Source organism: Prionailurus bengalensis, chromosome D2, assembly GCF_016509475.1.
Source record: "Prionailurus bengalensis isolate Pbe53 chromosome D2, Fcat_Pben_1.1_paternal_pri, whole genome shotgun sequence".
NCBI classification, from domain to species: domain Eukaryota; kingdom Metazoa; phylum Chordata; class Mammalia; order Carnivora; family Felidae; genus Prionailurus; species Prionailurus bengalensis.
The window spans coordinates 29,558,162-29,571,754 of NC_057351.1; the positions used below are offsets into that span (position 1 = coordinate 29,558,162).

Here is a 13,593-nt window from a genome sequence, read left to right on the forward strand (position 1 = left end):
TTGATGAGCTGAGGGAGCGGAAAGTCTGGAATGACCCCCAGGGTCTGGCCAAGCATCCCTCCTCCCTCTTATAGGGCCAATTTCTAGTAGTAATAACAAACGCCCTACCTCTCATTAACCTGTCTTTCCTCCAGGAGCTCTCACCCAGTGCCCCAGTCAAGGTTCCAGCCTCTGTCCTCAGCATATGAGCTGGACCACCTCACTCAGAGGCTCTGGCTAGAGCCTGATAGATCACAAGCCCCTCTCCCTTCAGTCCCGGGAGCTCCTGGGACAAGACGGGTTCTCAGTCTTTTGGGAATGCCCGGAGCCAAGCCAAGGCTGAATTCCACGGACTTCGCCACTGAGCCTCGCCAATCGGGGTGGCACCTCTGGAACACTTTACATCCCTCACCACCTAAGTGTATAGGATATCCGGGGGTTGGGGGGGTGGGGAGCTAGATCCCAGACCTCAGAAATTCATGTGTAGAAAGAATTTTAGAATTCTTAGATTTCAGTTCCAGCTCTTCATTTTACAGGGCAGTAAACGGAGGCTCGGAGACAAGGGAAGTAGCGAGCAAAACAGCAGACCGAGACTCAAACCTGGGTCTACAGACTCTCGGGCCCGAGCGAGGTCCTTGACACCCGCGGGTTGTTCCTGGTCGCCTCTCCCACTAGGAAGGATCCCAAAGCCAGGGAGATGGCGGCCACTCCGGTCGGCTCAGTTCTGGGGACCACCTGGCCATGCTACTCGCGCCGCGGTTGAAAGAGCCTCTCGGGGGCTGCGGCGGCCCCCGCAGGACTTGGAAAAGCCCCAGCGCGGCCCCCCCCGCCCCGGGGTAGGGGAGCTCTCGGTTGCCCCGGGAGCTGGGAAGTGCAGAGAGACACGGGGGTGGGGGAGGCAATGGGGGGCAGGGCGGCGGAGTCCTGCCTGGGGTGGAGCAAGTCCTGGTAACTCAGCCCTTGGAAACCCCCATTGGGCGCCGGCGGTCGAGGACCGTGGCCGCTCCCAGGCCTCGCGTCCCGCCCCACCCCCCGACCCGCCGAGCACAGCCGTCCCCGCCCCCAGGAGCCCGTTCCCCCGGCAGCCGGCGCCGCGCGCAGTAAGCCGATTCCTCCCGCCGCCGGTGCTCGCTCCCGACCATGCGCTAGGCTGCGGGCTCCGGCCACCCGTGGCGGCATGGCCCGGCCTGTGCAGCTGGCACCGGGCTCGCTGGCGCTGGTGCTGTGCAGGCTGGAGGCGGAGGAGGCGGCGGCGGCGGGCACGGAGGAGCCTGGCGGGCGCGCGATCTTCCGCGCGTTCCGCCGCGCCAACGCGCGCTGCTTCTGGAACTCGCGGCTGGCGCGCGCCGCCTCGCGGCTGGCCTTCCAGGGCTGGCTGCGGCGCGGGGTGCTGCTGGTGCACGCGCCTCCCGCTAGCCTGCAGGTGCTGCGCGACGCCTGGTGCCGCCGGGCGCTGCGCCCCCCGCGCGGCTTCCGCATCCGGGCGGTGGGTGAGTGCGGGACCCGGGCGGGAGGGGCGCCCCGCGCCGGCCGCGGGGACGGAGCCCTGGCCACCGGGGGCGTGTGCTGCCCGGGCTCTGCTCTGAGGCCGCGGGAGCCGGGGGAAGAGGGGATGCGCGGCCCGTGGGCTGCTGGAGGAGGGCCGTCCTCCCAAGACATTTCTTCCTGCCAGGACACTGAAGCTCAGCTCCCCCCAGGTCTGCCTGGCCGCTGCCCTGGGCCAACTCCGGGATGCCTCCATATCCCAAGTCTTTCAGCCAGTGGAGCCAACAGGTTCCCGGCCGAAGGAACTTTCTACTTAGAAAAGTGATGCTCTGGAGGAGCCACGGGGCACCCAGACTGGGGTCAGGAGACAGAGGCCTCTGCCCCTGCACCATGAGTATGCTTAGGAAGGATACTATTTCTGAACTGGTTGCTGCTTTTTTTTTAATGAATGAATGAATGTGCTTAGGAAGGATACTGATTCTGAACTGGTTGCTGCTTTTTTTTTTTTTTTTTTAATTTTTTTTTCAACGTTTATTTATTTTTGGGACAGAGAGAGACAGAGCATGAACGGGGGAGGGGCAGAGAGAGAAGGAGACACAGAATCGGAAACAGGCTCCAGGCTCTGAGCCATCAGCCCAGAGCCTGACGCGGGGCTCGAACCCACGGACCGCGAGATCGTGACCTGGCTGAAGTCGGACGCTTAACCGACTGCGCCACCCAGGCGCCCCGGTTGCTGCTTTTTTTTAATGCATGAATGAATCAGTGAATCAATTTATTTATTTATTTATTTATTTATTTATTTATTTATATTTATTAAAGTTACAGGGTTGGAGCGGACAAGTCTGTGGTTTCTATGCCCTTCTGTACTGGGTGGTGTGGTCTCGCGGTTCAGGGCCTCGTGGAAGGTTTGGGGTGATTAACTGCTTGGGGAAAAGAAATGACAAATGGTGCTCTGAACACAACCCATCCCATTAGCCTAAATAGAAAGAATTCCTCCTTTTCAGCCTTTTCAGAGAGCCCGTTTGTTAGAAGACAGACAGCAACTTTTTGCTTGTATCAAACAGCTTCATTTGAGAAACGAAAGCACTCCACCGTTGAGTGGTCTTTGACACCCACCACTAAACTCTAAACTCCGGAGGGCTTGTCAGCGCCCGGCCACAGTCTCGTTTGTTTGCATTTAAGAGTGGGGTTGTGACGACCATTTGATGGTGTGCTGTTGACAAGTCACCAGTTGTCCAGCCCTGAATTTTGACTCCTACCAAGGACACCCCCCCCCCCCCACTCAGTCCATAAATCCTCCTCCTTCCGTGGAGCAAATAAAACATTTGTTTTACGTCCTCTGGGAGAAGGGAGGTGGGGTGGGGGTTGGGAGGGTACAAGAGGCACTTGATGTTGTGTATCATCTGCTCAGAGATGATGTCTCAATATCGGGGCCAGTGAGGCTAAATAAACCTTGGCTTTTCATCTCCCTGCGTTCCCATCTTTCTGGTACCCCTGCCCCACTTTTGTTGGGGGGCAGACCACTTTAACTCTTCTGTTAAAAGCAAAAGAGAGCTCATTTGCAAAGCCACATACACACACTTCATCACCTTTGACTTGTGGGAATTAGTGAAGAAAATCGGTTTCTGACTTTAATAGCAGAGAGCTAAGTAGCCAAGCCAAAATTCTCACAGGGAAGGGGTCTTTCAGACAGGCTGGATGAAAAACTCTTTTCAGCTCTGTGTCCTCTGTTTTTCTGGTTTGAATTAGTGGTTGCATTCTCTGTTCCCCCACCCCCTTTCAAAGGGTGAGAGAGTATTGCAGAGAAGGAGTGGATGGAGTTGGGGTCTGGACCTGAGGGTGACACAGAGCACTTGTGCTAAGCCAGAGGCAGCCATGGTACTACCTCCGGGGGCCCATCAAGCAGTGGAGAATGCTGGTTCCTGGGTTGGCCCTGTTTTCTGCCATCTGAACAGTGCGGTGGACAAAGAAAACACGTCGCCAAGTACTCTGATTCTCCACCCACTAGATACTGCTGCCTTGTTGCAAAACTCAGGATGCTACGGACACTATAGCCTGTGGAGTGAACAGTAACAGGGGTCTTTATGCTGGGTCATCACCCCTGACTTGGGTCTCTTAAAAGGAATGGTGTTGAGGTTTTTAACAGAGTCCTGATAAGAATTTGGACATTTTAGCCGGAATTTGCACAAAACCACCTATTAGGACAATTTGGATAGCAGAATGGAGAAAGATCTTATTTGATGCAGGCCAATGGATGCACATGGGGAGGGGGGTTATTTTAAATAGAATTGATAATTACTGATTTAACTTGGGGTCCTGGGGTCACATCAGAGAACTGCATCAAGACAGCTCTCGGGCCATCTCAGTCCCAGAATGTGGTGAAGGAAGGAGGAGCTGCTTCCCCACAAAGAAATTGGAAGTTTCTGTTCACTTGCTTTCCTGAATCTGGCAGCATTGACTTTCAGAAGCAAATATGGGCTTCCAGGAAGGCAAGGAAGAACAATGGTGCACTCTTGCGGGTACTGTTACTTTGTGGTGAAGAGCAAAATGTTAGCAAAAGACAAAAAAGATCAATTTGGTCAGATCAATTTGGTTCCTTTGCTGTAGATTTTTTTTTTTTTTTTTTTTTTTGGTGAGGCTCATTTACTCCCATATAAAAGTATTTGTGCATGGGGAATGCTGTTGGCCAGCTCAGGCAAAGCGCAGGGAGGGAAGCAGAGGTGGCCACCAGCTTTATAAACCCATGGTACTCTGCTGGGTTCTCCTCCTGGGCTTCTGGACCTGGAACTCCTGGGGCCTCATAAAATATGAGGTAGGAGTGCCCTGGTTGAGCGGACAAGAGTGACTGGAGTTTCCACTTTCTGGTGCAGACCTGAATTTAAGGAGGAGTTTATATTTTCTCCTTGTTTTGTGTCTTTTCTTTCCCTCTTCACTCTCCACCTCAACTTCCCTCTGGTGAGAAAAATAGTTCCCAGACTGAGAGCATTCTCCTAAAAAGAGGGACATCTTTAACGTGTGGGCCAAGAGCTAACTCTTCTTTTGTGCTCCAGTCTTCCTGTCTCTGTTTGTTTGTTTGTTTGTTTGTTTCTAATAAGCAAGTGACATTAACAAATGAAAGGGGTGAGCTCTGGAAACTGGAGGGAAATATCTGCTCTGCAAGCTGAGCCACTGCAGGTGGTTAGGGGTGGGGGACACCTGTATTTGTTTGGCTGAATCAGTTGTTACTCTGGGACCACACCTCCTGGGGTGGTGAAAAGTTAATGATGGCTTCCCAGGGTAAGAGAGGGAAGGCCACTTGGCCAAACAGTTTGTTCCTTTCTCCTGAAATTTATAGCTGCGGTGTCCCTACTCTTTCACCCCTAGCATGGCCTTCCATCTGTTCTCATTGAATAAAAATGCCTGTGGCTCTTTCTAAATACTTGCTTCATTAACCCATTCATGTGTCAGGTGCTCTTCTGAGTGTGCTTGTGTTTTAATGCATACTTCATTAAGAGCTGCTCGTGTACAAGGTGAAAATAGAGTCAGCCTATTTCCTTCATGTTCACTTGAAGGGGGGGGATAGCTGAATGGGAGGCTATGTGCTAGAAGTTGGCTGGCTCAAGTGCCTGGGCGGCTTAGTTGGTTAAGGGTCTGACTCTTGATCTTGGCTGGAGTCAAGATCTCATGCTTTGTGAGATCGAGCCCCACATCAGGCTCTGCTGTGTCAGCTCTGAGCCTGCTTGGGATTCTCTCTCTCCCTCTCTCTCTGCCCCTCAAGAGCACACTCTGTCAACTCTCTCTGTCTCTAAAATAAATAAACATAGGTTGGCTGATTCACACAGTCTTTTCCATCCCACTGTGACATGTGTGGGCGCTGCAGGATTGGCCTGTGATTTAGTTGAGCGAGAGTTCTCTGGCATGTGATTTGGGGGGCAGTCTGATCAGGCAGGTCAGACTGGTGAAAGGGAGCCGATAGAAGGATCTTTCCACCTCTCCCCATGTCCCTGATACATCCTGGTTTGCCCGAGACTGCCCTGACTTTAGAATTGATAGTCATGCATCTTGGGAACCCTTTTGGTCCCAGGCAAACTGGGATGATTGGTCATCCTAATTTGGGGGAGAATTGACATTTTAGCAGTCCATGAACGTGGTATATCTATGTTTGAGTGTTCTCAATTTTTCTTACTAAGGGTTTGTACTTTTTAGGGTAGAGGGCATGAATATCATTTGTTAAATTTATGTTCCTAAGAACTGTATGCTTTTGGATGCTACCATAAATGGAGTTGTTTTACCTTTTTTTTTGAGAGAGAGAGAGCAGGAGTGTGATCAGGGAAGGGGCAGAAGGAGAGGAGAGAGAGAATCTTAAGCAGGCTCCATGCCCAGCTCTGAGCCCAATGAGGGGCCCAAGGCAGGGCTCCATCTCACGACTGTGAGTCATGACATGAGCTGAAATCAAGAGCCAGATGCTTAACTGAATGAGCCACCCAGGAGTCCCCCCTTAAGTTTTTATTTATTTTTTAAAAAAGATTTTTTAATGTTTATTTATTTTTGAGAGAAAGAGACAGAGACAGAGACAGAGTACGAGCAGGGGAGGGGCAGAGAGAGGGAGTCATAGAATCTGAACCAGGCTCCAGGCTCCGAGCTGTCCGCACAGAGCCTGACGTGGGGCTCGAACCCACAAAGCACAGGATCATGACCTAGGCTGAAGTCGGATGCTTAACCGAGTGAGCTACCTAGGCACCTCCTCTTTTTAAAATTTTTAAATTTAAATTTTATTTTAGAGTGAGAGAGCAGGGGAGGGGCAGTAAGAGAGAGAATCTCAAGCAGGCTCCATATGCTCAGCACGGAGCCTGATGTGGGGCTCAATACCACGACCCTGGGATCATGACCTGAGCCAAAATCGAGAGTTGGATGCTCAACCAACTGATCTACCCAGGCCCCCCCCTAGGATGGAATATTTTCAATGTATCTGTTAAATTCATCTGGTCCAGTGTGTCACTCAAAGCCATTGTTTCTTTGTATATTTTCTGTTTAGATGGTCTGTGTGTTGATGTAAATGGGGTGTTAGTCACCTACTATTGGGGCGCCTGGGTGACTCATTCAGCTAAGCGTCTGTTTCTTGCTTTCAGCTCAGGTCTTGATCTTAGGGTTGTGAGTTCAAGCCCCACGTTGGGTTCCATGTGTGGCACCTACTTAAAAATAAATAAAAATTTAAAAAATATAGTTCCCTACCATTATTGTATTATAATCCATTAGTTCCTTTATGTTTGTTATTAGCTGTTTTATGTATTTGGGTGCTCTTAAGTTGGGTGCGTAAATACTTACAATTGTCAGATCTTTTTGTTGGATTGTCCCCTTTATTATGATATAGTGCCCTTCTTTGTCACTTGTTATAGATTTTTTAAAAAGTTTATTTATTTTGAGAGAAACAGACAGCACAAGTTGGGGGGGGGGGTGCAGAGAGAGAGAGAGAGAGAGAGAGAGAGAGAGAATCCCAAGCAGGCTCCACACTGTCAGCATAGAGCCTGATGCAGGGCTCGAACCCACAAACTGTGAGATAATGACTTGGGCCAAAGTCAGACATTTAACTGACTGAGCCACCCAGGTGCCCCTACAGTCTTTGTTTTAAAGTCTAGTTTGTCCGACATATGTATCGTTACTTGGGCTTTCTTTTGATATCCATTTGCATGATAAATGTTTTTCCATCCTCTCACTTTTTTTTCTTTTTTCTTTAAAGTTATTTATTTTGAGAGAGAGAGAGAACGGACACAGGATGGGCAGAGAGAGAGGGAGAGAGAGAGAATCCCAAGCAGGCTCTGCACTATCAGTGCAGAACCTGACGTGTGGCTCATACTTACGAACTGTGAGATCAGGACCTGAGATGAAACCAAGAATCAGATGCTTAACAGACTGAGCCACCAGGCATTCCTCCATCCCCTCACTTTCAATCTGCAGGTGTTCTTAGGTCTGAAGTGAGTCTCTTAATAGGCAGTTAGGCTGTCCTTTTTCACACCCTGTGTCTTTTGATTGGAGTATTTAGTCTCTTTACATTCAAAGTAATTATTGATAGATACGTATTTATTGCCATTTTATCACTTGTTTTGTGATTGTTTCTGAAGATTTTCTCTGATCCTTTCTTGTCTTTTTCTCATGGTTGGCTGGTTTTCTTTTTTTGAATTTCTTTCTCTTTATTCTTTACATATTTAAATTTTTTTTCTAATTAATAGACTGTGTTTCTTTTTTTTTTTTTAAGTTTATTTATTTTGAGATAGAGGGGGTGGGGAACAGAGAATCTGAAGTGGGCTCTGTGCTGATAGCCCAATGCGGGGCTCAAACTCACGAACCGTGAGATCATGACCTGAGCCAAAGTCAGATGCTTAACTGACTGAGCCATGCAGGTGCTCCAGTATTCTTTGCATACTTAGTCTGTCTTTTCCTCTTTTAAAATGTCATTCTAGGGTGCCTGGATGGCTCATTCGGTTAAGCATCTGACTCTTGGATTTCAGCTCAGGTCATGATTTCACAGTTTGTGAGATCGAGCCCCATGTTAGGCTCTATGCTGACAGCATGGAGCCTGCTTGGGATTCTCTCTCTCCTCTCTGTTGTTCCCCTCTTTTCTCTCTTGTGCTCTCTTTTTCTCTCAAAATAAATAAACTTTTAAGAAATGTCATTCTGGTGACGAGAAATGTCTAGCCTGTTGAGAAACTAATGGTCATGTCAAGATCATTTAGACAGTCACCAGGAACAAATATCTCTGTCCCAAGTCTTCTTTCTCTCAAACACATCTTCATATCTCCCCAGTCTTTTGTAGCTTGATTATTCCTTTTCTTCTGTTAGGTGGTAAGCTGGAATAATTCTGTCCATTTTGCAGACAGGAAATGGAAATCAGGACTGTCACGTGGGTGGTGGTGTGTGCGTTTCTTGCCTTCCTCTTTATTCACTACCGGTCTTCCCATGGTTCCTGTGAAGGTTCTGGCATTTTTCACAAGCCAGTGCCCTGGCCCTCACTCTCCCTGTGAGGCTATCAGATTGCCACCATGGCTTTGGTCCACTCCAAGGCCCAGGAAATGGCAGAAACAGCTGCTCGGACCATGCCCCTGCTCTTACCTCTCTCCTTTCTACCCAGGATCCTTCCACACATGTTTTTCTGGCTTTGTTCTGCCAGATGTTACCTTTCTCCTTACTCTGTGCTGAGACAGCTGAACAGTTCAGTCCAAAAGAGCCAAAGGGCTCACAACAGGGTGTCTTGTAGGCATATTGTTACCAAGCTGGATGATCTGTATGTAGCATCTGGCCAGTTGATGAGTGTTTCTGGCTCCATGTTTTGATTTAGCAACTGGTGGATAAGAAAAGACACCTCGAGTTGCTGCCATGTAGCACTGAGGCCCAGTGGGATGAAAAGCACCATTAATCTGAAAATCAGCTTGGACTCCTCTGCCTTCTTTCTCATACCCCAGGCCAGTAGGTCACCAAGCTCAGGGAAGCTTAACTCCTCAGTGTTTCTTAAACTCAGTTCTTTCCATTTCCCCTGCTAGGCCTTTGTCCATCCAAGATCTTACCATTTCCTACTTGAGTTTTGACTTCAGCTTCTTCCCTTGGCTTCCCTTTCAGCCAGCCTTGGCTGGCTCCGTGCACTTCAGTCCATTCGCCACCTCACAGGTAGATGGACTAATGGCATCTAAAATGCGTATCTAATTCTGCTCTTCCTCTGCTCAGATACCTCTGCTGCTCCCCTTTGCTTTTCAGAAAAAGTCCAGAGCCCTTAACATGCATCACAGTGCTTCTAATCCCATTCCAGCCTGAGCCTCCTTTTTCTCCCCACCTTCTGAAAGGTGCCTGCCTTCCTGTTATCAGTCAAGGTTCAATCAGAGATACAGAACCGGTATGAGATATATATATATATATTCAGAGATTTATTACCAGGAATTGACTTTTGCATGATTGTGGGGGCCAGGGAGGCAAGTCCAGAATCTGCAGTTCTCGCCATCATGCAGGGCAGGCGGGGACTCTGAGGCACAGCCAAAGCTGCTGTGTATTGGTAGAATTTCTTCTTTTGAGAAGCCTCAGTTCTACTCGTAGGGCCTTTCAGCTGATTGAAATCTAGATTAAGTAGGATCATCTCCCTTACCTAAAATCAACTGAGTGTAAACTTTAATCACATCTATAAAATATGTTCACAGCAGTCCCTGGGTCAGCATTTGATTGAATTACGGAGCTGTAGCCTAGCCAGAGTGATGGTTGAGACTGACCATCACACCACCCTTCGGCCAGACCTGAGTGCCACCCTCTGAACAAGCTGGGCTGTCACCGAGGGTGTCTGCAGGCTGTACCCTCTGCCGGGTGCCCAAAGTGGGTGCTCTTTTGTCTCCCCCATGCCAGCCATTGGCAGGCTTCCCATCACTGGCTGTACTCACGTGCCTGTTGCTCTTCAAAGAAAAGCCAGTTATTGAGTCATCCTTGAGTTTTAGACATCTCTGTTCTTACCTCTGTTGCTGATTGAGGGGTGAATGTCCCAGAAGGTCAGCTCCACACTGTTTGTTTGTAAAAGATGGTCATCTTCCTTCTCCCATTGTGCCATGCATCGAGCCTTTTATTTCTTATTGTATTTTAGAGAGAGAGCAAGGGAGGGGCAGAGGGAGAGAGAAAATCTCAAGCAAGCTCCACGCTCTGAACGTGGAGCTGACGCGGGGCTGGATCCCACGACCCTGGAATCATGACCTGAGCCGAAATCAAAGAGTCTGACACTCAACCGACTGAGCCACCCAGGCACCCCAGAGAAGCACATTTTAATAAAGCAAAGGGGGAGGGCATGTGTCGCAGGGCATGGCCCACATGGGGAACCACAGGCGGCCAGGCACGGCCGGAGCGTGGAGTGGCACGTGGGCAGTGGCGTGAAGGGCCTAGAGAGGGGCTGGCCTGTGACAGACTCTGACCACCATACTGAGGGGTGTGGATTTGAGCCTGAGGCCACTGAAGAGTATCAAGTTGTGGGGTGAATAATGCGTACGTTACACATTACATTTGACATGGTGCGTAGGAAATCTTTCCCAGCCTTATGTGGGCATTATCTTTCCTCCAGAGTGTTTTCTGCAGTGGTGGTTCTTTTGGAGGGTTACATAGCCTGTGGACCCACTGTAGTTTGTGCCGTTTGCGCCCGTGAGGTGGTGGTCTGCCCTCTGAGTAAAGCTGTGGGGAGAGGCCGAGGGCCATTTAGGACACCCAGATCTAATCCTCTGCCCCTAAGCAGCTGAGTGAGCAGCTTCTGATCCAGTCCTCTGGGCGCCTCGGTCGCCTCCTGTTGGCAAGCATCCTACCTGCCCTTTCTGCAGAGTTGGCCTCAGGCTCAGATGGGACACCCTCTGGGAGAACACTTTGGAAAGTACAGAGTGCAAGAACCCAAGAACCAAGCCTTGCCATTTATTTATAAATCTTTTTTTATCTTTCATCAATTTTTGTTAGTTTTCAGTGTACAAATCTTTCACTTCCTCAGTTCAGTTTGCTCCTAAGGATTTTATTCTCTTTGATGCTATTGTCAATGGGATTGTTTTCCTAATTTTCTTTTTGGATACTTGTTAGTGGATAGAAATGCAACTGATTTTTGTATGTTGATTTTGTTCCCTGTAACTTTACTGAATTTGTCAATTAGTTCTAGCAGTTCTTTTGTGGAATCTTTTCGAGTTTTCCACGTGTACGATCATGTCAAAAAGTGATTCCTCTCCTTCTTCTCCTCCTCCTTCTCCCCCTCCCCACCTTTTTTTTAAAGTACTCTGCCCTCAACGTAAGGCTTGAACTCAGCGCTGAGATCAAGAGTCGCATGCTCTATCAACTGAGCCAGCCAAGTGCCCTGTACTTCTTCCATTTCAATTTAGATGCCTTTTATTTCTTTTTCTTGCCTAATATCTCTGGCTAGGCTGAATAGACGTGATGAGAGTGGCCATACTTGTCTTGTTCCTGATCTTAGAGGCAAGGCTTTCCGTTTTTCCCCATTCATTATGACCTTAGCTATGGGCGTCTCATAAATGGCCTTTATTGTGTGAATTTAATAAGGCTAGTTTAAGGTAATTTTTTCCTGTATTCATGGATTGGAAGACCTGATGGGGTCTACAGATTCATTGCAACCTGTCAAACTCTCAATGACATTTTTTACAGAAACAGAAAAAAACATTCTAAAATTCATATGGGATCACAGAGGATCCTGGATAGCCAAAACAATCTTGAACGAGAAAAACAAAGCTGGAGGCATCATGATTCCTGATTTTAATGTGTTATAAAGCTATAATAATTAAAACATTTATGGTACTGGCATAAAGGTAGACATATACACCAGTGGAACAAAATAGAAAGGCCAGAAATAAGCCCACACGTACACAGTTAGCTGGTTTCTGATAAGGGTGCCAAGAATACACAATGGGGAAAGGCTCGTCTCTTCGACAAATGGTGTTGGGAGAACTGGATATCCGCTTGTGAAAGAATAAAATTGGACTCTTTTCTTAGACCATACACAGAAACCAACTCAAAATGAATTAAAAACTTGGGGCACCTGGGTAGTTCAGTTGGTTAATAAGCATCTAACTCTTGATTTTGGCTCAGGTTATGATCTCACACTTTGTGGTTTCAAGCCCCGTGTGGGACTCTGTTCTGTGAGCAGAGACTCACTCTCTTCTTCTCTCTCTGCCCCTCCCCTGCTCACACACACACACTCTCTCTCTCAAAGTAAATAAAGTTAAAAAAAAAAACAGATTCTCTCTCTCTCCCTCTGCTCCTCTTCCCCACTTGCACTCTCTCTAAAATAAAATAAAATTAAAAAAAATGGATTAAAGTCTTAAATGTAAGACCTGAAATTGTAAAACTCCTAAAAAAACCAAAAAAACAAAAACCTAGAGGAAAAGCTTCATGACATAGGTCTTGGCAATGATTTCTTGAATAGGACACCAAAAGTACAGTCAACAAAAGCAAAAAAAAGGCAAGTGGGACTAAAGTACAAGCACCAAATACTCACAGTGGCTGTGTTCTCTCTTGTATTGATTATGGTTGGGGTGTTCTGTGTGCATGTGTGTGCTCATGCGCTTCTGGAATACTTTTTATATTTTTAAGATGTTACCTTTTTTTAGCGCCTGTTATTTTTATTTAATGGGTTGCTTAGGGTAACATATGCACCTGGTACAAAAGGGCACATAGTAAAACGTCTCTTTTCCCTGCCCCCAGCCGTATTTCTTTTCTCTGGGAACAGCTGCCGTGCCTGGTTTCCTAATCCTTCCAGAGATAGTTTATACATCTACAAGCAATACAAAGGTATATATTTGCCCCCATTTTTTACATAAATGTTAGCATGTTACAGGTATCTTTTTTTCTTGGAAACACAAGGTTTCTAGAAAGGTCGTTAAAAAAAAAAGTATAAATGCAAGGAAGCTAACAGCACTGATCCAGTTGCGTGTGGAAACACTAGCTGTGTGGCATGTGGACAGGTATTACATGGAAGAGTTTCCTAGGTAAGTGCGTATGGAAACCACATTTAAACAGGTTTTGTTACTGCAAAGACTTCTGGGAGAACTTAGTCTGTTGACTGCCTGCATCTAGGAGGCAGGAGAAAGATCTGAGTGCTCCAAGCTTGTTCTACCATGGAAACCTCTTTTGCCAAACTCTTTCTCGGGGAGACGTTTGAGGAATTCTTGGGAAATTCTGGGTTCCTATGGAGCGTCTTGTAGAAGGAGTTGATAGGCTCATCAGGTGGGCCCAGAGGCCTGTAGAGGGCCTCTGTCTCTGAGCTGTTGTGATAGTGGGATGGAGAGAGAGAAAGTAAAAACTGGCAAAGCACACCTACCCTGGGGAGTCTGAGCCATGGAGTATGGAAGGTTGGGAGGGGAAATGGGGAACATGGACAGAGTCTGAGCTGTTGGAAGAGTACTAAAAAAACCTTCTTTTTAACATTTATTTATTTTTGAGAGAGAGAGACAGTGTGAGCAGAGGAGGGGCAGACACAGAATCTGAAGCAGGCTCCAGGCTGTCTGCACAGAGTTCGACTCAGGATTCGAACTCATAAACCCTGAGATCAAAACCTGAGCCAAAGTCAGACGCTTAACCGACTGAGCCACCCAGGTGCCCATATTTGAAGGGTATTAATCATGGGACTTGGGACTGAGTTTTCCCAGC

At 47.9% G+C, this 13,593-nt stretch overlaps 1 protein-coding gene across 1 annotated transcript in view; it reads left to right on the plus strand.

The window, feature by feature from the left end:
- Positions 1-1,069: 1,069 nt before the first annotated feature.
- The window catches only part of STOX1 (storkhead box 1), a 52,699-nt gene continuing 40,175 nt past the window's right edge, over positions 1,070-13,593 (plus strand). The window contains exon 1 of the mRNA XM_043596501.1: positions 1,070-1,469. Within this exon, the coding sequence (XP_043452436.1) occupies positions 1,157-1,469 (313 nt within the window). The 5' untranslated portion in view covers positions 1,070-1,156. The remainder of the gene's footprint in view (positions 1,470-13,593) is intronic.